Source organism: Prionailurus bengalensis, chromosome C1, assembly GCF_016509475.1.
Source record: "Prionailurus bengalensis isolate Pbe53 chromosome C1, Fcat_Pben_1.1_paternal_pri, whole genome shotgun sequence".
NCBI lineage: Eukaryota > Metazoa > Chordata > Mammalia > Carnivora > Felidae > Prionailurus > Prionailurus bengalensis.
In genome coordinates, this window is record NC_057345.1 from 93,275,305 (window position 1) to 93,302,579 (window position 27,275).

Below are 27,275 nucleotides of genomic sequence, written 5' to 3' on the forward strand. Positions count from 1 at the left end.
GGGTCCAGATTAGATGATCAAAGATGTGCTCCACCACCTGCCACCACAAAGGGACCAACAGTACCAGACGAGGACTTTTTTAGCCTGATTCTACGTTCTCAGGCGAAAAGAATGGATGAACAGAGAGTTCTTTTACAAAGAGATCAAAACAGAGACGCTGAATTTGGGCTGAAAGACATTTTGCAAAGTAATGCTTTGTTGGAATTTAAAAATACAGGAAAAAAATAAACCACTAGTTATTACGGATATATTTTTTTTAAACGACCTTATTTCCTTTCAGAACACTGCAGGGAAACTCTTTTTTTTCCTTAAAAGGAGAAATTATAGCACTGTAATACAGCTTTAAATGTTTTTAGAATGATGTAAATATTTAACCTTTAATAGTATAGCATTAATTCACATTTCTCTGGACACTCGTTTCAGGGTGGAGGTGTCTTATACAAGGTGCTTCATCAACTTTTTTGAATAATGCTTGGGATTGTGTTCTTTGGCAACTTTTTAGATTCCTTTACGTAGTGTTTGTAAAGTGATAATTTTTTTAACTCTTGATGATGGCATTTTTTAAATACTGAACCATGGATATAGTAAGAAATTAGGCTGTTTAGTAAACAATAACATACTTGACCAATGTGTAAAAAAGTTATATAGTCTTTATTAAAAGAATCTAGATCTTTTTTCTGCTAAAAATCCTATTTTCAGTATGTTATTAGTTCAAACCCATTATAAAAACAACTCTAAGAAATAAACTTTTAGCATGTTCTGGACCCTTGAATTTTAAAGTGTGTGTGGCTTAAAATTATATCTTCTGTTGCAAAATACTGTTTAAGACCTAATATCAAAAAAACAAAAAACCCCAAACTCCTGTGGTTGTATCAAGAACCTAGGCCATGAAAATAGAGAACACATGAAAACTCACAAAATTTAAGTATGAAAGATGTAGGTTAAGCTCTCAGTCGTCATTAAGCCTCCCTTCATCTCAGGAACTGAAGGCAGTTTATAAGGGCGCACAATACGACATGACAGGAAGTGAATTTAGCAAAAGAAGACAGCAAGGATGGGACATGCTAAGGCTGAACTATAAAATGCAAATGCCCACACCCAGAACTCATTCACCTCTGGTTGCTTTTGATTCTGCACAGCTGGGATGGTATCTGGGGCTCTGGGCCTCTGTCCTTTCTCAAAGTCCTTCAGATGACTTGATGGGCAGTGAGAATCACTTCTCCAAATGGCCAATGTTCACAAAAATAAAACAGAAGAAAGTTACTCGACCTGGAATCACATTAAAGGCTCAGGAAAAAAAAAAAGTATTCTTGGTTCTAAGATCAGACAAATTTTGTCAAAAGTACTCTGTTAACACCTGGATCACTTTATGATGTATATATTATATATAGGATATAATGTCCTAGATAGCGTCCTTTTAAAACCTGTATGTAAGTTTCATGGGTTTTTTCTTATAAGCATATTCAATGAGCAAAGACAGCATACCAAACCACAATAATGTAAAATAAGTATTTTGTGTATACTGTAGTTAAGAGCCTGTAAACATTCATTATTCATTTAAAAACTGCTTTTAAAAAGCTGTATACCCTACTGATTCTCCTAAAAGCCTGTTGCTACAATTCTTGATTTTGATAAATATGAGCTGGACAATAAACAAGCCTATTACTCCAAGTTCTAGACTGCCCTTGATCTGTTCAGTTTGCTTTAATTAGTCTTCCCTATTTGCTGTCATTCGACAGCAGTTGAATGTATGTTGCTTTGCTAGCTGTCAAAGTGGACTGCATCCCCCAACAGTTATCTGTAATGAAAGAATACAAAGACAATATTTTAATTTTTTACAGACTCGTTTTTAGATAAAAAGGAGTTCAAACAGCATTAACTCCACTCTCATTGTTACAGTCTGTCACCTGAGGCATTCGATACTCTTTAGAGTCTAATCACAGCTCAAAGGACACCTAACCACCCTAGGTGCATATTTACCAACTAGCATAAACAGGTCTGGCCCTCAAAGAGGCTTTTTTTTCAATGTTTATTTTTCAGAGGCGGGGAGAGAGAGAATGAGCAGGGGAGGGGCAAAGAGAGAGAGAGAGAGAGAGAGAGAGAGAGAGAGCGAGGGAAACACAGAATCTGAAGCAGGCTCCAGGCTCTGAGCTGTCAGCACAGAGCCCGTGCAGGGCTTGAATTCACAAACTGTGAGATCATGACCTGAGTTGAAGTCAGATGCTTAACCAACTGAGCCACCCAGGTGCCACAAGAGAGGCCTTTATATGTATTGATGTTCAAAAATCCCCAAACTGCAGGCATCCTTTGCATTAGTTCATATATTACATACCTACTATGTTACAAATGTTTATACAAAATTCTGTTGTATTGGGGGGGGGGGGGATACTACCTTTTTGATGAAATACTAAAGATGTTTGCAAGATTAAACTAGAAAATAATATTAACGTTAAATTTGACACCCTCTTGCTGAGGTAAGTTTTTAAAAATCTTGACAGTGGCATTTTTTAGTATTTGACCAGGGATGTAGAGAGATTATGCTGTTTAGCAAAAATAATGTACTTGACCAATGTGTAAAGTACATATTGAAATAGAGCTATTCTCAAAGTCTACGGACTATGTAAAACCCAGATTACCGACTTAAGCTGTGCTAATAACTAAATTCTCCTGGCAATCTTCAGTTCTCAGCTGAGGGTAAAGTAAAATAGGTGGCCAGGAAGCGGGCCCAGTCATCGCTGGGAGAGTTGAGAGATGGAGATGGGATAGGGAATGACAAAGCCATGATGAGCTAAGGCAGCCTACACAGAGACAAACGGACACACACTCCATGGCTGCATGAAGACACCGAAGTGCATGACGAGAGTAAACTTGACCATAGTGGACTCTCCTTAAAAACTATTTTTGGGTACTCCCACTTGCAGAAACATATCGAATCCAATGCACGACTAACAAATTATTAACTAAGGTAGGTGTCCTCGGGCTTCTCCACTAGGCACCACGCACGTTGGCTAGTTGGTTCCTATCTAAGCCTGTGAACCATCAACTTTTTCACTGTCCCCTGAATCAAACTGACCTCTTTATTTGAAATCAGTGATACTTGCCATGTGTTCATCGATGAGATCCCGTTCCAAAATTAACACTTTAAAACTTTTTGGGAGGTTTCAATATGAAAATGAAATTAAACTGACAAAAGATTAAAAACTAAACAAATACATGTGTATTCATTCGTCCTGATGGTCAATAAAAATATTAATGTAGAAGTTGGCACCCGTATAGTAAATGTCAGAATATGTGTAGAGAAGAGTGCACGGTTGTGAAGAGTATACTTTACAAAACCCAAAGACGACCTTGGAGCTGTGGTCCGAGTCTGTGTTCCTCTAGCCACATGGGCCAGCATCCAGGTCCTTTCCACAGCTGGTGGGGCTGGATGCGCCACCGCCTTCCTCTCGGCTGCCTCTGGCCTCGGTCCTGAGCTGGCCCTTTTCCTCCGCAGATGTACCTTCCGCCTTCTCTGATGTCTCTGCACCAGAGACAGGCTTAGTGGACTGGCTGCTTTCAGTGCTGCTTTCTGGCAGTGTGCTTTCTCCTGGGATTCCAATCTCTTTGGGCTTTGCATCCAAAACAGGAAATTTATGCTGTAGGGAATTACATTTTAATTGTTTAATTAATGCAATCAAACATGTTTAACAAGTTCCTATGCAAATCTGTTGTATCAAACTTGGAACTCTTTCGAATCCCAGCTCCAGTGCTGTACTGTAAGGCTACAGATGTTATTAAGCCTCACAGAACTATACACGGAGCAATGGGGCAGGGGCACGGAGGATATGGCAGGTGGTCTAGTGACCCAGGTTTAGGAAGGGACAAGAGGACTGGTAAACAGTACTGCTAACTCCTCTTGCCTGGTGAGAGTAATTCATTTGAATTATTTATTAAGTCTGTATTAAGTTCTATGTGCTGGGGATACAGCAGGAACAAAACCGACAAAACCCGCGCCCTCACTGGAACTTCCAATTAGCTTGGGGGAAAGAAGCAACAAATTAACAAACTACCACGCTGGGTTTACATCAGGTGATACAGGAGTAAAGGCCTGAAGAAATGAACCATGTGAATATACGGGAATGGCATTCTAGACAGGGAACGGCAAGTACAAAGGTTGTAAGTTCACGGAATAGTGAGGAGGCTCCTGTGGCTGAAGGAGAGTAAGCACAGCAGGAGAGCAGGAGGAGAAGAGATCCACGTGCCAACGGAGCCGGGCTGTGGGCAGATCAAGGGAGCCCCGGGTCACCATGATAACTAGCTTTCCCTTTAAGTGAGATGGGAAGTCACTTGAGGCTTGGGATGAACGGTATCTTACCGTTACCTATTAACGCTGAAAGGCACATCTGAAAATTTTCTAGATGTACGCAGGTATGTTTATTCTTCTTATAAGAAACTCCGTGGAAGGGATTCTATAATTTCCTAGATTCTGCACTCACGGCTATTTCTCAAAGGTTTACAGTTGCAACTTGAACTTTGCAAATGACACTATAAATTCCTCTCACAAACAGAAATGGCAATGTCTCTTCAAATGGCCCATAATGTAGAGAAAACACCTCAACATTCGGCAGGTAGAAAGTAGACTCTACCCAGCCAATGATACCAAAGACTTGGGAAAGTGTGGTGTGGCCCCTCCCCGCCCACTCTTCTGCCCAGCTGAGCCTTTAGGGCTCTCCTGCGGGCTCCCCAGGGCACCAGGCCTTCAGTGGGGACTTCTCTCTGAGCTCTTTACGGGTAGAAATTTTAGTCATGCTCGCTCGGTTTCCTAATGAAATTTCCTATGAACTACCACCTGTTCTAACTTGTTAAATAGTACTTTACATAAAAATCAAATCTAGGGGCGCCTGGGTGGCGCAGTCGGTTAAGCATCCGACTTCAGCCAGGTCACGATCTCACGGTCCGGGAGTTCGAGCCCCACGTCGGGCTCTGGGCTGATGGCTCAGAGCCTGGAGCCTGTTTCCGATTCTGTGTCTCCCTCTCTCTCTGCCCCTCGCCCGTTCATGCTCTGTCTCTCTCTGTCCCAAAAATAAATAAACGTTGAAAAAAAAAATTTTTTTTAAAATCAAATCTGGCTTTATTTCTTCTGAGAAGGCCAAACTTTTGACTAGAAAGGAGGAGAGAGTAAACAATTATATCAATAACGATATAATTAACTGTGAAAGTTAAGAGAGGAAAAAACGCTTAACCAGAAGCTCTGTAGGAAGCACTCAGGCCTAGCATGACAGGACGGCAAAATGAACAGTTGCTGACTTACACTGGGTACCGCCTTGGGATGCTCTCTCGCCTCTGCGTCTGGTAAATCACATGCCCGGAGCACTTCGGGGCTCTTGTTGCCAGTCTTAAGTCTCAAGTCAACATCTCTCTGTCTCAAAACATCTCTTCTACCCTCATATGTTTTGTCATAAGGGCCTTGCTCAACGGGGCCGATCGGGCCTCTATAATAGAAATCTGTATCACCTGCTCCACCATGGGGTCTATAATCAACTTCCTTCTGCCGTCCTCTGTCACCTGGCTCAAGTGCCCGGGGTGGTTCTCTCTCGGGACCACTTATTTGTCTCAGCATATTAACTGATTTTCCAGCACCATAGCAGAAACTCTAGAAGGAAAAGAAATACATAGCCCTGAGTATTTAATGGCTGACTCACAATGAAATTATTCAGGATGCTAACAAAATTACCTAACTTGACTTGTGGCATTTGGAGACGTATTCATTTCACTATTGTTTCATTAGAGATCTCTTCTTTAGATTAATACTGGGCCAGAATAGCCAATAAAATGTGGAAATCATGAAGTGTTAAGTAGACATTTCAATCAGCTGAACACATTCTGAATGAATTGTATCAAGGGAAGTTTGGCTAAAGTCTAGAAACTTAAATTGGAAGGTACTAACAGATAACTGCTCATCAGTTGTCTATTTTCACACCCACCATATAAGGTAATTGCTAAAAGTCAGAATTGCACATCATTATGGAAACATTCTCAGGTAGGGTAAGTTTCCAACAGGCTTTGAGTCCCATTTCATGAGAAAACCTAGGCAGCATTTCTCAATGTGTGGCCCAGGGACCCCGAGGGGGATCCCTGAGACAGTTTCAGGGATTCTGTGAGGTCAAACTTTTTTCTACTTCAAAGACCTTAGTCTTTCTCACTCTTCCCTTCTGAGTGTGGAATCTTCTGGGGCTGGAATGACTTCCTCACTCTGACAGCTCATGGACTGTGTGCTCGTGTAGACGTGAATTTTAAATTTTTCTTAGTTTTAATTTCTAATATGGTAAACTATCAATAAACAAAACCACCATAAACAGGAGCTCTTCGTGGTCCTCCATTTTTGTTTGTTTTGTGGGCTTTGGTTCTTAAGGGTACAAAAAGGTCCTGAGAATAAAAAATTTGAAAATCACTGAGCTAGAGAAACTATTTGAAGACAGAAGCAGTAAAAGCCCTTTCCGCAAGCAGATGAATCAAGAGATGATGGGCTTTTGTCAGACACTAGATTATAGGGAGTCCACCCCTTACAATGGTTTGACTTACAACTGTTAGACTTCACAATGGTGAGAAAGTGATACACATTCTGCAGAAACTGTACTTCAAATTTAGAATTTGGATCTTTTCCTGGGCTAACGATTTCAGGTACGCTCCTCTCTGGTGATGGCGGGCAGGGCAGCTCCCGGTCAGCCGCGCGGTCACAAGGATGAACCACCCCTTCACCTCAATCACTCCTTACCCACACAGCCATTCTGTTTCTCACTTTCAGTACAATATTCAATAAACTGTGCAAGATATTTGACACTTTACTATAAAATGGGCTTTGTGTTAGATGATTTTGCCCAACTGCAGGCTAACATAAGCATTCTGATCACATTTAAGGCAGGCTAGGCTAAGCTATGACGTCCTGTAGGCTAGGTATCGTAAATGCACTTTTGACGTATGGTATTTTCAACTTACAATGGGTTTATCGGGATGTAACCCCGTAAGTCAAGGGAAATCTGCACTACTACACAATTAATGTCACCTAACAAAATCATCCCCCTAAACCTGACTCCTAAAATCACAAGCCCAAAAAACAAAAACAAAACAGGAACAATTTCAAAATGAATAAAGCATAGTAAATTTTGTACCCTTAGGGAAGATAATCCTTTTTAATTTAATAATTAAAATTGGAAGGTACTAATCGTCTGATAATTGCTCACGTGTTGTGTATATTCACACCCAACATAGAAAGTCAATGCTGCAAATTATTTAAAGTTGTACATTTTAAATAGCTTAATTTCTTTACAGATACAAACTTGGCTTTTCCCATGGCACATCTGGGTTCTTTGTATTTTGTTTTATGTGACAACTACTTCATTAGGGTAAGGGCTGAAAATCAACAATAAGAAAGCTGAAGAAGCCGTGGATGAATGACAAATAATGTTTCTACATAATCAATGTCTGTTCCTGGATCCCCAAACTGTTTCCCAGTACAACACCTTCTTCTACATCCCTGCCTGATTCTGCGCTTAAGCCAATGCCCTTCCCTTCTCAGGGCTGCAAAAACTCAGACTGAAACAAGGCCCCCTTTCTCAAAGAGGACAAAACAACTGATTTCATCTGTATTACTTCAACAAGTTAAAGAACAAATTTAAAAGGGTGTTATTACTCGAAGTCCCTGCCATGACACCCACAATCAAACTTGAGAATCATCTCCTTGCTTATCCACGTAAGAATACACACGTAAGTATAAATAAATCCGCATCACTTTAAAATCATCTTTTCATACCATTAAGCATGATTTAGCCTGATTTACCACAGCAAAAAAAGTCTGCAATTTTAGAACTGCCTTTTTCCTGCAAGTCCTGTTAACAGTCAACAGTGCTATGTACTAACCAGGACAGCCAGTGCCATAATTATCAGCATGGGAATGTGAAGTAATACTGGCATCTCCTTCATGAGCGCTTTAATAAATTCACCAGCTCCTTTTCCAATGTGTTTCAATGGCTCCGTGACAAAGTTGGTGAACGTAACTGCCAGTGCCTAAAACAAGACATAACAGCAACTTAATTTTTCCCTCAAATGGTTGAGTGCACAGAACAAGCCAAAATTCGCTGTGCACCGGGATGAAATTATGTTCATAAACTGAAATGCGTTTAATGTGAAAATCATTTGTAACGGAAGTATTTTTTCTAGAGCAAAGGTTTATTATTAGCAAAATGACGGTAAAAACACTAACTTTTAATTAATACAAGGGATTTTTGACTTTGTATAAGTAATTTTGACAAAATGTGTTCTATACCTTTGTTGGTGGGACCAACCAAATAGGGTTGACTAACAAGAGCTCATAGTATTTTTGGCATGGGTCATCCTTATAGGTCCATGAACTTCTAAACACTTCTATTTAGAGAAACAGACAAAACACTGAGTCATTAAAAAAAAAAAGTTGCATTTCATTCCCAAAGAAGACATTTTGGTTTTGTCCCTGTCCCTGCCGCCAACCAATTTTAACTGCTGTACAAATAGACTCCCTATAACACTGATTTAAAAAGTTTTCACCTTATGCCCAAAATGTTTAAAAATCCCCTCAAATTATACGAGTCTTATGCAGATAAAACATACTTTATGAAAATTTCTAAACAGTAAACATTAAAAACTGTTCTTTATACATACAAATGAATCCAAGGAAAACGGGAAATCAGAGATCGCTGGATTATGTGGAAGTTAATATCCTGGCTGTGATGCTGTGTTGCTATAGTTGTGGAAGATGGTTCCACTGGGGATAATGGGGAAAGGGGGCACAGGATCTGTTTTACTTCTTACAACTACGTGTGCATCTAGAATTATCTCAATAAAATTTCAAGTTTTATTTATTTTGAAAGAGATAGCATAAGTGGGAGTGGGGCAGAGAGAGAGAGAGACAGAGAGAGAAAGAGAGAGAGAATCCCAAGCAGGCTCTGGAGAGGAAGAGAGAGAGAATCTCAAGCAGGCTCCAAGCTGCTAGTGCACAGCCTGCTTGGGATTCTCTCTCTCTGCCTCTCTCTGCCCCTTCTCCACTTGTTTGCTCTCTCTCTCTCTCTCTCTCCCTCAAAATAAACAAACATTAAAAAAAGAAACCAATTCTTACTTTACAAAATAAAGAACGTTAGTTCTCCCAATTTTTCTAAATGTATGTACACAGTACATTGCATACTAGCCTGGGCTAGAGGATACATTCACTTGTCTCCTGCAGCCAGGAAGCAAGGCTGGATTGGTTTAGTTCCCATAACTTTTGAAGAAACGCTAATTTGGACACCCTGTTTTGTATAATCTGCCGAGAGTCTATTCTGGGTCAGCTATTACAGACGTGCATTTATAAAGTGCCTTTGAACACTAAACCATTCCTATTGCTAGATATACAGAAGTAAAGACAGTCACATTAGTGAGAATATTTATAAAGTCTGTGAGATTAAAAAAAAAGTCAAATAATTTTCCTCTTATTTAAAAAACGTATAGTAAAGTTACAATATAAGGTTTCATAAGTCATTATCAGGAGATTAAGTCTAAGCTGGATATTAATTTATATAAACACAATTCACTTCTTTAATAAACATGCCGAACCCTCTTCCTAAGGACTAGATGAACGACACGAGCACAGGCTCCATCACGGTCCAATGGAGAAGACAGGTGACACTGGAGCCGGCAAAGACAGTTCCTATTCCTTCCCTGTGATGTTACATGAGCACAGGTGTCACGGTCTGAAACCCGACGCTTCTGGCATGTTCTTCTGATACTGAAGATTCATTTGGTCATGGGAAGCGTCTTTCTGGCATTTTATCATTTCTCTGTAATTACTAATATGTTCTCTCCTTCTCGGAAATTCTACTCAAAATAAGGCCCAGTGAACCAACGCCTTACCCCAGAGACTTCCAATCCAGTCCATCTTCTCAGCACACACGTTGTTTAACGGCTCCATCTTGGCAACCTCGGCCTGATGCTGTGCGAAGGCTAGCTGACCAACACCAAGAGGGAGCTGTGAGCGGCCACTAACAGGAGGTTATGTCTACATATCCAAAACCTTACTTCAAAGAGTGTCTGTACCAGACCCCAGACTGTTCACATTTTTTTCGATACAAAAAAAAACTGTATTATTTTAAAATAGTAGCTCTTTTCAGTTCATGGCAAAGCACAGTCTCTTTTTCTTTTTAATTAAAATTTTTTTTAACATTTATTTATTTTTGAGAGAGACAGAGACAGAGCATGAGCAGGGGAGGGGCAGACAGAGAGGGAGACACAGAATCTGAAGCGGGCTCCAGGCTCTGAGCTGTCAGCACAGAGCCTGATGTGGGGCTCGAACCCACAAACTGTGATATCGTGACCTGAGCTGAAGATGGACGCTTAACTGAGTCACCCAGGTGTATTAAGCACAGTCTTAATACAACAAGTGAGGATAAAGAATTATAGTTGCCTTCTTTGTACATACTTTTGATGAGAAAGGAAAACCTTTGTACTAAAAAGATTGTTTTAAAAAATTAGTTCAAGGGGCACCTGAGTGAGTGGCTCAGTCGGTTAAGCGTCCAACTTCAGCTCAGGTCATGCATGATCTCACGGTTCGTGAGTTCGAACCCCATGTCGGGCTCTGCTGACAGCTCAGAGCCTGGAGCCTGCTTCCAATTCTGTGTCTCCCTCTCTCTGTGCCCCTCCCCCACCTCTCTGTCTCAAAAATAAATATTAAAAAAAATTTTTTAAATATCAGTTCAAATATAATTCACAGCACATCCCAAAATATATACATTAAATAACTACTTCTCATTTTCTTTTTACAATTCACAATAAAGTGTTTTACTCTGGATAATTTTCAGCACAAATGGTCCATATAAAGATACTACATCTTTTATATATAAAAGCCCTGGGGGGAATCACCAAGATAACAATATTCAACCAAACTTTCTTCCTTTAATCTGTGAAGAATTAGTTCTAGAAGCTGCAGAACTTAGAGCAAAAAGTTAAGGATGTATCACAGTGACTTAAATCAGATAAATGCATCAAAAACACTTTGCTACCTGACTCACCCTGCGAAAACGATCTGAAATTGCCCTTCATTGGTTATGCTATTTTGGCAAGAACAGTGCTTCATTTGACTTTCTGTATTCAGTATGATCCCAATTTTGAAAGAACTGAAATTTATTTAAAAAAAATTTTTTCTTATGTTTTATTTTTGTTGATGGTGTGTCTACCATCAACATACCGCTTTCACATTCAGAAAATAACCGAACTTTTAAAAAATAATCTTTTGTGGGGCGCCTGGGTGGCGCAGTCGGTTAAGCGTCCGACTTCAGCCAGGTCACGATCTCGCGGTCTGGGAGTTCGAGCCCCGCGTCGGGCTCTGGGCTGATGGCTCGGAGCCTGGAGCCTGTTTCCGATTCTGTGTCTCCCTCTCTCTCTGCCCCTCCCCCGTTCATGCTCTGTCTCTCTCTGTCCCAAAAATAAATAAATGTTGAAAAAAAAAAATTAAAAAAAAAAAAATAATAATCTTTTGATATCTTTTCTGGCAAAGAATAAAAGGACATACCCTAAATTACCTACATAAAATTTTAAACAATCTATCTAACTAGCTTTATTCTGATTTAGCTGCCCAGCTGCCACCGTCAGGAACTGGGCTGTGAGGACGAGGACCATGCCAGCTGGTCAAGGACCCAAAACACCAGGTGCAGGTGAGCAGCTGCCAGTTTCCTCTCCCACCTCATCTCCAACCACTGCCTCCAGCCCTCAGGAAGGTTATGTATCAGCTCTTGATGCACGGTCTTCTTCTTCTATTATGAAATGACATCTGAACGTTTTAAAGCCTCCCGCATATTTAATACCTTATATAAATACATCCAATTCCATCCCAAACTGACGAGAAAACTGATGAATAAAACCCGTCTCAGCTGGGTGTACCAATGCACATAGGTCCACAGCTCGGTAGCCACCAGTGCCACGATGCAGAGCAGACACAGAAGCACCTCAAAAACAGGAAGAAGGGGAAAGCAAAGTTACTGCCACACCATCCTCCCCACCAGAAAATGGGAACTGTCAACAGAGACCAAAGAACCGGATTCCTAGGCCGAATCGTGTGTACTCTTCTGCCGCACGCTCCTCAGTACAGCAGGAGGGTCTCCATACAGGCTCCTAACAATCATGGTGGAGATTTTAAGGGATTTTTAAAGCTGAGCTGTTACTTACGTCCCCCTCATCCCATCTTACCATCAACACATTATACGGATCCACTCCAAAAGAGTCTTCAAATCGCCACTTCCATGTTTCAAAATCATGAAGCTTAAAATTAATTAAAATATCACTTAGTGCATCATCCAAGGCTCCTGGCTTCCAATCCTCTCCACTGAGAAACTTCTGTATTTCTAACAAGGTTTGTCTTCTTAGGATAATCTCAGCATCATAATGCATATCACCTTTGTTTTCTTCAGGCTGAATTAAATTTGCCAAAAACAAACAATAGAAGAGAGAAACATTTTAAGACAACAGCCAGTCTGGAACTAAATATGTATGTGATTCTTATTTCACATGTATAAAATAAGGATAATACTATCCACCTATTTTTCTCACATACAAACCAGAGATATTGTTCTATAAAGTCACCTCGGACGCTAGTCAACAAATACTGAACCATGGATCCTACAGGAAATACACGGTCAGGTTCCAAACACATTTTCATCAGCCTGTCAATGCATAGCCCTTTAATGTGTGTTTCTACTTAAAGATACCTCATTTAATGTTGTTAATTAACACTTAACTCACAGCCAACAGCACTGTAACTCATGCCCAAATGAAGCTTATCTCACACGCATATTTTTCTCTGTAAGGCACATCCCAGCCTTCATGTGCTCGGAGGCACTGGACAGGATTTTTCTTGGGAATTTTTTTTGAGAGTGCATGAGTAGGGGAGAGGGGCAGAGGGAGAGAGGGAGAAATCTAAAGCAGGCTACATGTGATCTCGCAGTCTGTGAGTTCGAGCCCGTCAGGCTCTGTGCTGACAGCTCAGGCCTGGAGCCTGCTTCGGATTCTGTGCCTCCCTCTCTCTGCCCCTCCCCGGCTCATGCTCTGTCTCTCTGTCAAAAATAAATAAACATTAAAAAAAAATAATAAAATAAAGCAGGCTACAAGCTCAGCATGGAGCCTGATACGGGGTTCGATCCCACAACCCCATGAGATCATGACCTGAAGCAACATCAAGAACTGGACACTTAACTGAGCTACCCAGGTGCCCCTAATCTTGGGCATTGTTTTAAACAGCCAAATAACAACATCAGCGTAAGTGTGAAATATGTGGCACTAAATAAAGCATGAAAAAGTAACTGTTTATAGTCTGAGAACTGAAACAAGGCAAAACACAGCATTGCGCAGCCTCAGCTGGGAATGGGTGCACCAGACAATTCAAATGCTGTGCTGCTCTGTGCATGTCTGAGCAACACAAAAGCTCTGCAAGGATTAACTCTGGGGTCACAAAAGAAGTTCAGTGTGTACACAAATTCGCAAATATGGAATCCACAAATAACGAACATGAGCTGTTTACTTTAGGATTCATTTATGACTTTCCATCTGACTGAATTTTCAAAAGTCCTAAAATATGCAGTAATACAAAAAAGAAAAAGAATCTCGAAAAACAGCCCAACTGGAGTTTCTATGAACATGCATTTTTTTTTTAATTTTTTTTTTAATGTTTATTTATTTCTGAGACAGAGAGAGACAGAGCATGAGTGGGGAAGGGGCAGAGAGAGAGGGAGACACAGAATCCGAAGCAGGCTCCAGGCTCTGAGCTGTCAGCACAGAGCCCGACACGGGGCTCGAACTCACAAACCATGAGATTATGACCTGAGCAGAAGTCGGCTGCTCAACCGACTGAGCCACCCAGGCGCCCCTGAACATACATATTATAACTATTTTTATTAGCATGTATTCAGGTTAGCAAAATCATTACAAACATTTTACTTTCATTAACCAGTTAACACAAATAGAATATTCTTTTTTTCTAAGAATACAGATATTTATATAAAAAGCAAATATAAAATCAGAAGAAAACAAAGTGTCATGTAGTATCACAAGTCGTCACTGAGCTAAAAAAGCAGCCATCGATTACTATTTTTAAAAAACACTACATTAAATATTTCCGTCGTAGGTATTTTCTGCCTTCATCTGTGTCCTCACCCCACACACTTGTAAGACTTGAATTAAATGGTGCATGTATGAGAACATCTGCTTTTTCACTTCCAAAATAAGGTGGGATGATTAAATATTCATCTAACATTCCTTTCCCCTTAAAACTTTTCTTGATGTTTAGGGGGACCTGGGTGGCTCAGTCGGTTAAGTGTCCAACTTCAGTTCAGGTCATGATCTTGCAGTCCATGAGTTCAAGCCCCGTGTTGGACCCTGTGCTGACAGCTCAGAGCCTGGAGCCTGCTTCGGATTCTGTGTCTCCCCCTCTCTCTACCCCTCCCATGCTCACTCTCTGTCTCTCTTGAATGAAAGAAAAACATTAAAAAAAAAATTCACTTTTCTTGATGGTTTGAATCTCCAGAGTGAAAACAATGACTCTAAAAACTGGAATCCTAACATTAATTATGAACAATATGCACATGATATGCAATTCTACAAAGTAGTACTTGACAGAGTAAAAAGCTTCCGCGATGGGGTGAAACTACGTAAAAAACATTGTTGTCTTTCTCAACACAGAATGATCTTACATCACAAGAATGAGAAAGCGTGTAAGTGGTAGAAAACAAGGGCCAGCATAGAATTTCCTTGCCAAGTCATGAGTGTATTACATTTCCAACCATTTAGTAAAGTTCAAATAGCAAATTTAAAGCACCTCCTCCCATGTGAAATTAATAAATAATGAAAAGATCCACCATACTGATGAATATCACATCAATACTCACAAGTCCGAGCTTCCTGGCTTCAATTAAAATTTTATTTAAGTATCTCCTAAAAACAGGATTGCTTTGACTTTCATAGTCTTCCCTCTTTTTCTTTTCACACTCACTGATCTGTAATCACAGAATAAATTCAACATTAGTAGCATCAAAGTTTAATTTAAGGGTCAAGTTTCTAGCCTAGAGATCCCATCAAGATCAAGGTAGGAGCTTGTGATTATCAACTATATGAAAATGTAGAACTTCCTACTTTCCGTGGGTTCTCTTTGCAAAGGGCAGGAAGGCAACAAATGAGGAACACGCGTTCAGCACTTGGCTCTGGCAATTTTAAAGCTAAAAATCATGAAGCAAGGAGGCAGAGATGTGGATGAGCAGAACATCTAGGACCATCTGCCTCTTCCCAATTCCAAAGTAATGATTCAATGAACAAAGGAACAAAAGAAGAAAGGAAGAGAATAAGAAACAGAGAGATAGAAAGAGAAACACACAAGAGGAAGCCAGAAGCTGAAATGAAGGGCCCAGCAAGGAGTTTCTTGAATGTGCATATTACTTTTGGCCTTTTATCAATTTTTCCTGTAAATGGTCGATCATCCCTACCTCTATGTATGGGCTGCTTCAGAAGGGCAGGAACATGGCTTCTCCAGAGAGTCCTACACATTGCAACCGCTCAGCATGTAATTCATCACTCAGATTTCCTCTGAACCTAGCTCTACTGACACCACAGTGGTCAAGTTGCTAGGTGAGGGTAGTACCTATCTTACAGACATTAGAACCTGTGATAAGCAACTTTTATTTTCTAACTGAGTGTGGACCATGAGTTGAGTTAGCATGGAAACGGGCTTCAGATGATAAACAGAATAACCGAGCGTTACACTCAGACTTAGGATAGAAGGACACTTGAGAAGTCATGTGGCAGCTTCCTCTGCTTGCAGGCAAGGTTTAGAAACCTTTTAAATTTCTCTTTAAGAGAATGTGTGGGTTTTTTTGTTTGTTTTTGTTTTATTTTGAGACAGGGAGCAAGAGCATGTGCATGAGTGGGAGAGGGGGAGAAGGAGAGAGAGAATCCCAAGCAGGCTCCACGCTGTCAGCACAGAGCCTGACTTGGGGCTCCACCCCACAGACTGAGATCATGACCTGAGCCGAAACCAAGAGTCAGATACTTAACCAACTGAGCCACCCAGGCATCCAAAAGGGAATGTTATAATTTTTTTAATGTTTATTTTTGAGAGAGAGAGAGAGAGAGAGGGCCAGAAAGAGGGAGACAGAGGATCTGAAGCAAGCGTTGTACAGTGAATACAGACCCCGACGTGGGGTTTGAAGTCATGAACTGTGAGATCATGACCTGAGCCAAAGATGGCCACTTAACTGACTGAGCCACCCAAGCGCCCCAAAGACAATGTTTTTTAAAATAAGAACTCAAGGGGCACCTGGGTGGCTCAGTCGGTTGAGCGTCCGACCTGGGCTCAGGTCATGATCTCACGGTCTGTGAGTTCGAGCCCCACGTCGGGCTCTGTGCTGACAGCTCAGAGCCTGGAGCCTGCTTTGGATTCTGTGTTTCCCTCTCTGCCCCTCCCCTGCTCATGTTCTGCCTCTCTCTCTGTCAAAAATAAATAAATATTTTTAAAAATAAATAAATAAAAATTAAAAAAATAAGAACTCAAGACTCCATTTTGCCAATCATATTTTTACAATTTTGAGCCCATGTTGCAAAGAATGGAATAAAAAATTTCTGCAAAAAGGCATTTCTGCATTTCCTCGTGTGCAGCCAAAGAAACTCAATGATACTACAAAACACAACTAAACTGAGGCAAATCTTATCCAAGCATTACTTTACTGGCATTGGGTGAGACAGCATTCACAGCCGGTTAGCACCACAGCAGCGCTTACAGATCCATAATCGAGATCTCTGTGTCTCCATTCACAAGCTCTCCCAGTGTCTCAAGCTGGAAACCTCTGTCCTTCACTCCATCCCTTTCCCTTCTCCCTCAGCTACCCAAATTTGCCTATTCCACGTTGAAGAAGTCCCACATTTCCCTCTTCAGCCCTTGTCACTGCCTTGGTTGGAGCACTGAGCACTGCTGGGCCCCTGTCACCCCCTCTCCTTCCAAGGCCTCTCCATGGGGCCACCAGCTCATGGTCTCCACAGCCAAGAGGTTGGTTCCCACCCCACAACACACATTCAAACCCTTAATAATAGTGACTTATTTCCTTTCTCATCATCTCTACTTCAGTCTCACAAATAAAAGGACTGAATAAATGAAGGAATAGCTACCACACACTAAATTATAATAATCCCTTATATTTGCAAGAGTAATTCTTATGCTCATCAGATGATCATAGGCCCATTCTTCCTGGGCTACATTTGTCATGAGTCTATGACCAAGCACTGTGACAGGTGACAGAGAATCAAAAATGACTAAAACAGGGGTGCCTGGCTGGCTCAGTCAGTAGAGCATGGGACTCTTGATCTCGGGGTTGTAAGTTCAAGCCCCATATTGGGTGTAGAAATTACTTAAAAATAAAAAAATAATAATAGGGGCACCTGGGTAGTTCAGTCGGTTAAGCGTCCAACTTCAGCTCAGGTCATGATCTCACGGTTCGTGGGTTTGAGCCACGCATCGGGCTCTGTGCTGACAGCTCAGAGCCTGGACCCTGCTTCGGATTCTGTGTCTCCCTTGCTCTCTGCCCCTCCCCCACTCGCACTCTGTCTCTCAAAAATAAATAAAACATTAAAAATAATAAAATAAAATCTTAAAGTAAATAAAACATTCTTGATCCCAAGAAATGTTCATCTCTGAGGGCTGATGGGGGGTGGGAGGGAGGGAAGGGTGGGTGATGGGTATTGAAGAGGGCATCTTTTGGGATGAACACTGGGTGTTGTATGGAAACCAATTTGACAATAAATTTCATGTATTTAAAAAAAAAAAAAAGAAATGTTCATCTCATAAAGAAATAATTACAACATGGTGAAATAAATGTTATTACAGGAAAATAAAAGTACAGTTTTTTAAAAAGTTCAGAATAACTAAAAAAAAATTATATATCAATTGTACAGTACACAGAAGCATATATGTTAGCAAATACAGGAAACAGCAATCAAACATACTATGAATATAAAATTCATGAATTAAAAAAAATTCTAACCTTATGAGTTAAAGAATCAAGTTTGCCATAACATTCCGACAATTCATCAGCACATGACAAGTCAGGACTGACATCTTTTTTCTCTGATACATCATATTTCACCTAAAGCAAAACAGAGATTTTTATTTCCTTTATAAAACCTATAGTTAAGACTAAAACCTATAGTTAAGTTGTAAAACCTATAGTTAAGACTAAAATTTGACTTCATTTTATGACTTTGTTATATTCTTCAACTCTATTGAACCATCAAAAAAGAAAGAGTCTCAAATTTGTATACTAAGAGCTAAAATCAAATTAGTTGCTGCTCAATGGGCTTTACGTTCCAATTCAAAACAAAAATAACCAGGTGGGATTGAAATCATTTTAGATTAAGCAGGTCAGGGAGATAATCTGCACGGCTACTAGTCACTGATACACAATTCTCACAGCTCTGTGAAAAACAGCAATCGAAGTGGACTATTTCCAGTACAGACCTGGGAAGGTCTTACATACACACACGCTTTTCTTTTTCTTTTAATACCTGAGATTTTCTCATTGTTCCTGAAGCAGCATCATAGTTAAGCATGTCTGTGGGATCAATCCAGTCATCATCAGAAGCATAACCAGTTATAAGCCACAGACATTCACAAAGGAGCAGAGAATACAGCATCCTGCATGAAGGCTAAAAAAAAAAAAAAAATTTAATAGATATAATGAAATAGAATTATTTTTAGAAGACATGGTTTCGTAATAAAGGCTATCTACTTCCTTCTAGTGTTAAGATAATGCTTTCTTTCTGAATAATAACTGAAATAAAAATACTCAGTAAAACAGTATTCACATATAAACATATACACACATATTTTTGCCAAGACAAAAAGAAAGTAAGAATTTTTCATAAGACTCAGAAGAATCCGATTCCCGGGTTTATATCCAAGGAATGAAAATACCTATCCACACAAAAACTGATACACAAATGTTTACAGCCACATTATTCACAATAGCTAAAAAGCAGAAACAATTCAAATGTCTATCAACTGAGGGATAACTAAAATGTCTAGCCATACAAAGGAATCTTATTAGGCCATGGAAGGAATCAAATACTGATAAGTGCTACAATATGGATGAATCTTGAAAACACTATGCTATGTGAAAGAAGTCAGTCACCCAGGACCATAATATGATTCCATTTATGTGAAATGGCCAGAACAGGAAAATCTAGAGAGACAGAAAGTAGATTAGTAGGTCCTCAGGGCTGAGGATATAACAGAGGGTTGGTAGCTAAAGGATACAGGGCTTCTTTCTAAGGTGATGAAAAATGATCGAAAACTCACTGTGGTGATGGTTGCAATTATCTGTGAATACATTAAAAACCGCTGAGTCGTGCTCTTTAAATCGGTGAATTATATACAGTATGTGAATCATTTATCAGTAAAACTGCTTTAAAATAGACAGGTATTTAACCAAACCCTCTCCCCCCAATTTTTTTAACACATGGAAAATTAGAAAGGTATAAAGATTCAAATGAGGTGACTGAACTCCCAAACCTTTCAGAGAAAGTAACCTGCTTCAGCTAAGCCTCGGCAGAAACACTGTCAAATCATTTTTTTTTAAGTTTATTTATTTTGAGAGAGGGAGGGTGTGGGAGGGGGAGGGGGAGAGAGAGAGAGAGAGAGAGAGAGAGAGAGAGAGAGAGAGAGAGAATATCCCAAGCTCCACAGCAACAGCGCGGAGCCCAATGTGGGACTCAAACCCACAAACCTTGAGATCAGGACCTGAGCCAAAATCAAGAGTTGGATGCTCAACCGACTGAGCCACCCAGGTGCCCCAAATCATTTCAATACTTAATACCTCTTCTATTCAACACTGTCCACTACATAAACAACCAAGCACATGTGGCTATTTAAATTTAAATTACATTAATTACAAATGCAGTTACTCAATCATGCTAGCCGCATTTCAAGTGTTCACACACCACACGGGGCCTGTGCCTGCCAGTACAGACACAGAACAATTCCATCACTGCAGAAAGTTCTGTTGGACACCTTATCTTATACCTACTATGAATAAAAATCAAATAAGAGAATTCTAAGATGAGAAAGCCCTGGGTTTATAGTCTACCTGTAGAAATAAAGTAGCTCCAGGCTAAATTAAACACTTCTTTGTGCTCCCCAAGTGCTCTCTTTATTCTTCCAGCACAACACACAACAAAATTAGCCACTTATTGGCCAATCTCTTCCACTGGCACAGTGGCTGCCCATCTTGGCTGTGTGTTAAGAATCACCTGACAAGCTTCTAAAAATCCCAATCTTCTGGTCACATCTCAGGCCAATTAAGTCAGAATCTCTTAAATGTGGGACCCAGGCACTGGAATTTTAAAGCGCCTCAGGTGGTTTCAATACGCAGCCAGGATAGAAAACCACTGTGCTATAAAGTGAACTTTTCCAGGGGAAGGTATCGGAATTCACCTTCCTGATGGCTCTCCATCTTGTCCCCTCCACCTCTCCAAGCCCAAGGCCTAGCCCAGTGGCTGGTGCATGAGATACCCAGTAAGTGTTAAGCTGCAAATGGTCAAAGCCATACAGGGATTCACAAGGTTTTAGAGGTTTAGAGGCTTCAGAGGCCAGTCTCTGACTGGAAGACACGGGCACGATTTCATGGAGGAATGGGGTGTGGGAAATAGACCGGGAAGTGTGCAAGGTAAGGGAGGCAGAGGAGCAAAGTGAACCTTCGAAACCATCAGAGGATGGACATGGTGGGAGATAGACAGGAAGATGGCGGGATGGCAACGCTGTAGTGACAATGCTGATGTGAAAGGTTATGGCCAGACTTCTCGGCTAATAGTTCTCAAAGGCATGGGAGCTACATTTGGGGAAGATGAAGGTAGCACTAAGTGTACAGAATGAGGGGGAAAAGCTGGATTCTGAGAGTCCTCCAAGGAGGCTGAAGTAGCAAAAGGATGCTGAATCACATTCTGAAGATAGGCTATACATACAGGCCTCAGCTACTGAACGCACAAAAGAGAAGAAAGATGGCAGGCATGACCAAGATTTCAAGGCTGACCAACTACAAAAACATGGTATTATTAACCTCAAAAACAAATTGAGAATGAGTACATGATTTTGGGGGAAAGTCATGCATTCGTTTGTACAGCATTTACTAAATACCTACTGGATACTGGGCACTGTCTTATGTGACAGGGATACCAAGACACTAGACCGGCCACGATTTGTTAAGAAGCTACATGGAGGGAGGAGCACACGGGGATGGGGGACAGGATGGGACAGTAACTTGACCAAAAAATAAATATCATTTCAGGTAGTGATATGTGCTGTGAAAAAAATAAAGGGGGTCAATGGTATGGATGAGTTAGGAAATGTTGAGTATTTTAGGGAAGGTCTCTGAGGAGATTAAAGATTGCCACAAATGCTGTCAAGTCCCCATCGAGAGATGGAGTTTATTTTCCCTCCTCCCAAATCTGGGCTAACCTTGTGACCATTGTCAACCGAGAAGAGAGGAAGAACTGACACAAAAGCATTTATTTTGGGCTTAGAACTATAATTTGGGGAGAAGCCCAAATTGTGGCCCCACTGCAGGGAAAAAGGTTTTTTTTTTACGTTTATTTATTTTTGAGACAGAGAGAGACAGAGCATGAACGGGGAAGGGTCAGAGAGGGAGGGAGACACAGAATCCGAAACAGGCTCCAGGCTCTGAGCTGTCAGCACAGAGCCCGACGCGGGGCTCAAACTCACAAACTGTGAGATCATGACCTGAGCCGAAGTCAGAAGCCCACCCAACTGAGCCACCCAGGCACCCCGAAAAAGGGGTTTTTATAAGAAAAAGGAGGAAACAAAATACATTACATCAGTTGTTTCCCAAGTATTGTAACTGGGAGATACTATTACAATTTATAATTCATTGGCTTTCTAGGTATATTGTATTAGTTGCTAGCAAAGTCCCTTTTGCAGAGTGACCAATTTTTGTTAAAAATACAGATACAGCAGTCAGGTGCTCAGTCATATGCCCTTGCCCAGTTCAACGGTGGAATGCAATTCCTGTTTCAAAAAGAGAATGAATGGGGCACCAGGGTGGCTCTCAGTTGGTTGAGCATCTGACTCTTTGAGTTCAGCTCAGGTCATGATCCCAGACTTGAGCCCCAGACGGACCCTGCTTAAGATTCTCTCTCCACCCCAGTCCCTCTCCCCCCCACCCCTTGCATTCTCTCTAAACAATGAAGAAAATAAATAAATAAAAACAGGATGAAGTTTCAGTCACAAAATGAAGTCTCTTATGCACAAATGTTTTACACAGGTTCACAATATTTAGCCAAAATATTGTGGCAGAAGTGATGCTGTGTTGGTTCTGGGCCTGGCCTGGCCTATATGACACCCAGCTGCTTCTACTTTATCACTTTGGAACACCTGCTCTTGGACCTCAGCTGCCATACTGTGAGAAGACCTAGCCACATGGAGAGGCCATGTGTTGGGACACGCTAAGCTCCCAGCTGGCAACCAACATCAATGGCCAGCCATGTGAATGAGCTGTCTTGGTAGTTCCAGTCCAATCCCACAGTACTGGACCTGTGACCCAGCCAACATCATGTGGAATAAAAGAGCTACACAGATGAGTCCAGTCAAGCCCCATAAGCCTACAGAATCATAAGAATAAAATGTTTAAATGCCTCTAAACTTTGAGGTGGTTTGTTACACAGCAGTAGATAACCACAACGACATTTAAGCAGAAAAATGGTAAGAAGCTAACCTTAGAAGACTTGGGAAAAGAATATCTAGAGAATGGGCATAGCAAGCGTAAAGATCAGAGTGGGGAGAAAATTTGAAGCATTCAAAGAGCAGGAAGGTCAAGGTGCACAGTACACCGTACACCAAAGCACTCTCTAGACTCCTACTTCTGGCCAAGATGAAGTAGCAGGGGACAAATGTACTCTCCTGCCTGAAAAACCAAAACCTCTGCACAAAATCTATGAGACAACAATTTTCAAGACATTGGATACTAGGTGAGCAAGGCTAATTGTCTTTGAAAAATGGGAAATGGGCGACTGGGTGGCTCAGTCAGTTAAGCGTCCAACTTTGGCTCAGGTCACGTTCTCAGAGTTTATGAGTTTGAGCCCCGTGTTGGGCTCTGTGCTGACAGCTCAGAGCCTGGAGCCTACTTTGGATTCTGTGTCTCCCTCTCTCTGTCCCCCACCCCACCCCACTCTCTCTCAAAAATAAACAAAACATTTAAAATTTTTTAATTAAAAAAAAAAAGAAAGAAAAGTGGGAAACAAACACAGACAGTCCTTCCATTGCCCCAGCTTACTGTCTTAACAATTTCCAGGCCATGAGCACAGGGAGGGGAAACTCAGGCAGAGCCCAGAAAACAGAGGAAACAGAGCTGAGTATCTGGGGGGACCAAGGCAGAGAAAGCTGCAGAGAGACAGAACCCCTTTATTATGTGCAGAGGGTCCCTGCCACATAATAAAGGATATCTGGTCTTTGACCACAGTTCCTCCAAATGCCGTAGAGATTTCCTGAGTGATGGCAGTGTGGGTGATGAGGTGCTAATGAGGTGACTACGTTGGGCCCAAGGTAGCTTCAAGGTGGAGGATGGTCATCAGAAAGACCAAGCACAGGATTAGAGGGTTGGAACTTTCATCCATCCAACCTCAGGGGAGGGAAGGAAAGTGGAGACTGATTTCAATCACATGGCCAATGACTTAATCAGCCATGCCCTGCATCTGGCTCTGCACCAACAGTGCAGAGACTGCTTGGGATTCTCTCTCTCCCTTCACCCAACTCATGCTCGCTCATGTGTGCTCTCTCTCTCTCTCAAATAAACTTAAAAAAAAATTAAAAAATAAACATGAGTAAAAAATTTAGGAAAGTCGTAATTGAGAAAATAAAGCCAAAAGTTAGTTCTTTGAAATGACTAAAAAAGTTTGATATACCCATAGTAAGATTAATGAAGAAAAAGAGAAGCCCCTCCCCCAAATCAAAAATGAAACAGGATAAACTTATTCCTGATTAAAACACTTAGCAAACCACGAATAAAAGAAAACTGCCAGATAGAGTACTACAGGCAAACACTACACTTGATAAATACTGAAATCTTTCCCTCTGAGATCAAGGAGACAAGGGAAAACCTCTGGAAGGTTTCTGGGATATTGACAGTGTTCTAGTTCTTTTTTTTTTTTTTTTTTTTTTTTTTTTAACATTTATTCATTGAGAGATGGGGAGAGACAGAGCATGAGTTGGGGAGGGGCAGAGAGAGGGAGACACAGAATCCAAAGCAGACTCCAGGCTCTGCCTGTCAGCACAGAACCCGAATCGGGGCTCAATACCATGAACCAAGAGATCATGACCTCAGCTGAAGTCACTCAACAAATGAGCCACCCAGGTGCCCCAACAAGTGTTCTAGTTCTTAATCTAGATAGTAGTCACATAGGTGTATGCTTTTTAAAAATTTGATAAGAACATTAATATTTTAGACATTTTTCTGTATATGTATTTTGGATTTTACAAAAGCATTTTCTAAAATGGGAAAGAATGAGATACCCTTATGGTCTGAACTGTATACCTCTAAAATTCATACGATGAAATCCTAAACCCCAGTTTCACAGAATATGACTGTATTTGGAGATAGTGTCTCTAAAGAGGTAATTAAGTCATAAAGAGGTCATTAGCATCAGCCCTAATCCAATATGACTGGTGTCCTTATAAGAAGAAATCTGGACACAGGTCAGAGAGAAGACAGGAGGTCACAGGAAAAAGGCAGCCATCCACAGGCCTAGAGAGGCCTCAGAAGAAACCAACTGTGCCGACAACCTGATCTCGGATTTCTAGTGTCCAGAATTGTGAGAACATAAACTTCTGTTGTTTAAGCCACCAATCTGTGGAATTTGGTGGTATGTGGTATAGCAAACTAACACAGATTTCTTCAGACATAAAAAGACTAAGAAAGATTCCAACCCACAGACTCTTGATATGTTAAAGAAGTTTAACCTCGGGGCGCCTGGGTGGCTCAAAAAAATAAATAAATAAATCCCAAAAAAATAAATAAACGTTGAAAAAAAAAAAAGAAGCAAAATTTGTAAAAAAAAAAAAAAAAAAAGTTTAACCTCAATGAGAAAAGGTGTGAATAAAAGAAACAATGATAAGCAAAGGAACTGGTCAAATATACTAATTTTTTTTTTAACGTTTTTATTTATTTTTGAGACAGAGAGAGACAGAGCATGAATGGGGGAGGGGCAGACAGAGAAGGAGACACAGAATCGGAAGCAGGCTCCAGGCTCTGAGCCATCAGCCCAGAGCCCAAGGCGGAGCTCGAATCCATCGACCGTGACCTGAGCTGAAGTCGGACGCTTAACCGACTGAGCCACCCAGGCGCCCCTCAAATATACTAATTAAGTAAACCACTAATAAAAACAAAACACCCACAACTCTTTTTACCCCACAACTTTTTATGTTTAAAAATGTAAAACTGGGGAGCCTGAGTGGCTCAGTCAGTTAAGTGTCCAACTCTCGATTTCAGCTCAGGTTATGCATGATCTCATGGTTCGTGGGATCAAGCCTGACCTCAGGCTCTGTGCTGACAGTACAGCGGCCTGCTTGGGATTCTCTCTCTTGCTCACTACCTCTCTGTCCCTCTGCCGCTTGCTTGCTCGCTCTCATCACCCCCCCCCCACAATGTAAATGTAAAAAAAATGTAAAACCCAAATACGAAGTAAAATAACAGTGGGAAAGGTATCCTAGGATCCCTGTCACGCTCTAGAGACTGTTAGAAATACTGGATGACTGTATACTTTATTGGGGGGGGGGGGGCAGGAGGAGTTAAACTAAGGAATAAAGCCTTGAGAAGGCCCAAACACAAAAGAAAACACTTAAGACTAATAAGCACGGTAGAAGACAAGCTAAAAAATGCAATGTGTAGAAACTGAGAGGAGCTTAATTTGAAAGAGGCATTAGTCAACTGTTAATAAATACTTCAAAGAAGCTGAGAAAAATAAAGTCTGGGGGAAAAAACACACAGGATTGCTTAATTCGTTGGTCATCTGCGAAATGACTTTCACAGACTTATAGGGAGAAACCTAATTCTAAGCAGTGAAGAACTAGGTAGGTGACAAAGGGCATCTCTGAATGGAGCAGAAGCTCTGAGAAGATGGCAGTGTATAAAATCAAGTCTACAGAAAAGGCTTTTCATAGGCAACAAGATTTTACCCTCCTTCATAAACAGAAATGAATAAGGAGGAATGGAAATAAAGGTTCTAAAGCAAAAAGAAGAGAAGCTGACAGAGTTCACATTATTACATGTATCAAGAAGATGGTGAAATGATCCACTAGGAAGCCAGGAATGTCACTGGGTGAGGAAGCTGGGATGCAGGAATGGAGATTTGGGAAAACAGCTCTATAGGGAGCATTCTGTAAAGGGAGATGAATCAAACACCTTTCAAGCAGGGGCACCGGGGTGGCTCAATCGGTTAAGCACCCAACTTCAGCTAAGGTTGTGAGTTCAAGCCCCACGTTCGGCTCTCTGCTCTCAGCGCAGAGCGTTCTTTGAATCCTCTATCTCCCTCTCTCTCTGTCCCTCCCCTGTGCACGTTCTCTCAAAAATAAATAAACATTAAAAAAAAAAGCCACTTCTTAAAAAAAACACAACCTTTTGAGCAGCTGAGTTTTGACTATGACCCCTACAAAGTCATGCTATTAGCAATTATGCTACTTTCTCCAATAATGATCAGCAGATCCAGAGCTTTATCCAGGACTAGGAATTAGAAATGAAAAATTATGCAAGACCAGGAGCTGAGGTAGAAGAGTGGAACCAGCTGCAAACTCAAGTCCTCCTGCCAAATCCCGGTGGTCACTGACTGAAGGCTGTAACTCCTCGAGCAATCTTATAGCTGATCTCACACTTCCTCCAAACAAAGCTGCATCTAAACCTGCTGGGGATCTTGTTAAAAACAGCTTCTGATTGAATACATCTGACATGGGCCTGAGATTCTGCATTTCTAAGAGCTCCTAGTGATGGCAGAGACATTGGCTCACAGACCACACTCTGAGCAGCAAAGTGTTAAGGAAAAGTAACCATCCTGTGTTGGTTTAGTTTAATGAGGGGCACCTGTTATTCTACTACTTGACAGTGACTAATAAGCTTACTTTAAATCACCTTTCTCATCTGCTTCAGGCTTTGACACTAATATCAAAATTATTATATATATAATAAATATATATAACAAGTATATATAAT

At 41.0% G+C, this 27,275-nt stretch overlaps 2 protein-coding genes across 8 annotated transcripts in view; one reads left to right on the forward strand and one right to left on the reverse strand.

Annotated features, from left to right (window-relative positions):
* The window catches only part of GPSM2 (G protein signaling modulator 2), a 46,705-nt gene extending 45,941 nt beyond the window's left edge, over positions 1-764 (forward strand). For all 5 annotated transcript variants that reach the window (XM_043575730.1, XM_043575731.1, XM_043575734.1 and 2 more), the window contains one exon: positions 1-764. In XM_043575730.1, the coding sequence (XP_043431665.1) occupies positions 1-228 (228 nt within the window). In that variant the 3' untranslated portion in view covers positions 229-764.
* CLCC1 (chloride channel CLIC like 1) overlaps positions 618-27,275 on the reverse strand; it is a 27,660-nt gene continuing 1,002 nt past the window's right edge. For 2 of the 3 annotated variants that reach the window (XM_043575736.1, XM_043575737.1), the window contains exons 2-11: positions 18,574-18,714; positions 18,054-18,155; positions 14,916-15,023; positions 12,226-12,447; positions 11,844-11,984; positions 9,898-9,991; positions 8,303-8,400; positions 7,897-8,043; positions 5,291-5,632; positions 618-3,635 (exon numbers count right to left, since the gene is read on the reverse strand). In XM_043575736.1, the coding sequence (XP_043431671.1) occupies positions 3,378-3,635; positions 5,291-5,632; positions 7,897-8,043; positions 8,303-8,400; positions 9,898-9,991; positions 11,844-11,984; positions 12,226-12,447; positions 14,916-15,023; positions 18,054-18,155; positions 18,574-18,702 (1,641 nt within the window). In that variant the 5' untranslated portion in view covers positions 18,703-18,714 and the 3' untranslated portion in view covers positions 618-3,377. The remainder of the gene's footprint in view (positions 3,636-5,290; positions 5,633-7,896; positions 8,044-8,302; positions 8,401-9,897; positions 9,992-11,843; positions 11,985-12,225; positions 12,448-14,915; positions 15,024-18,053; positions 18,156-18,573; positions 18,715-27,275) is intronic. The other variant, XM_043575738.1, reaches the window with a different exon arrangement.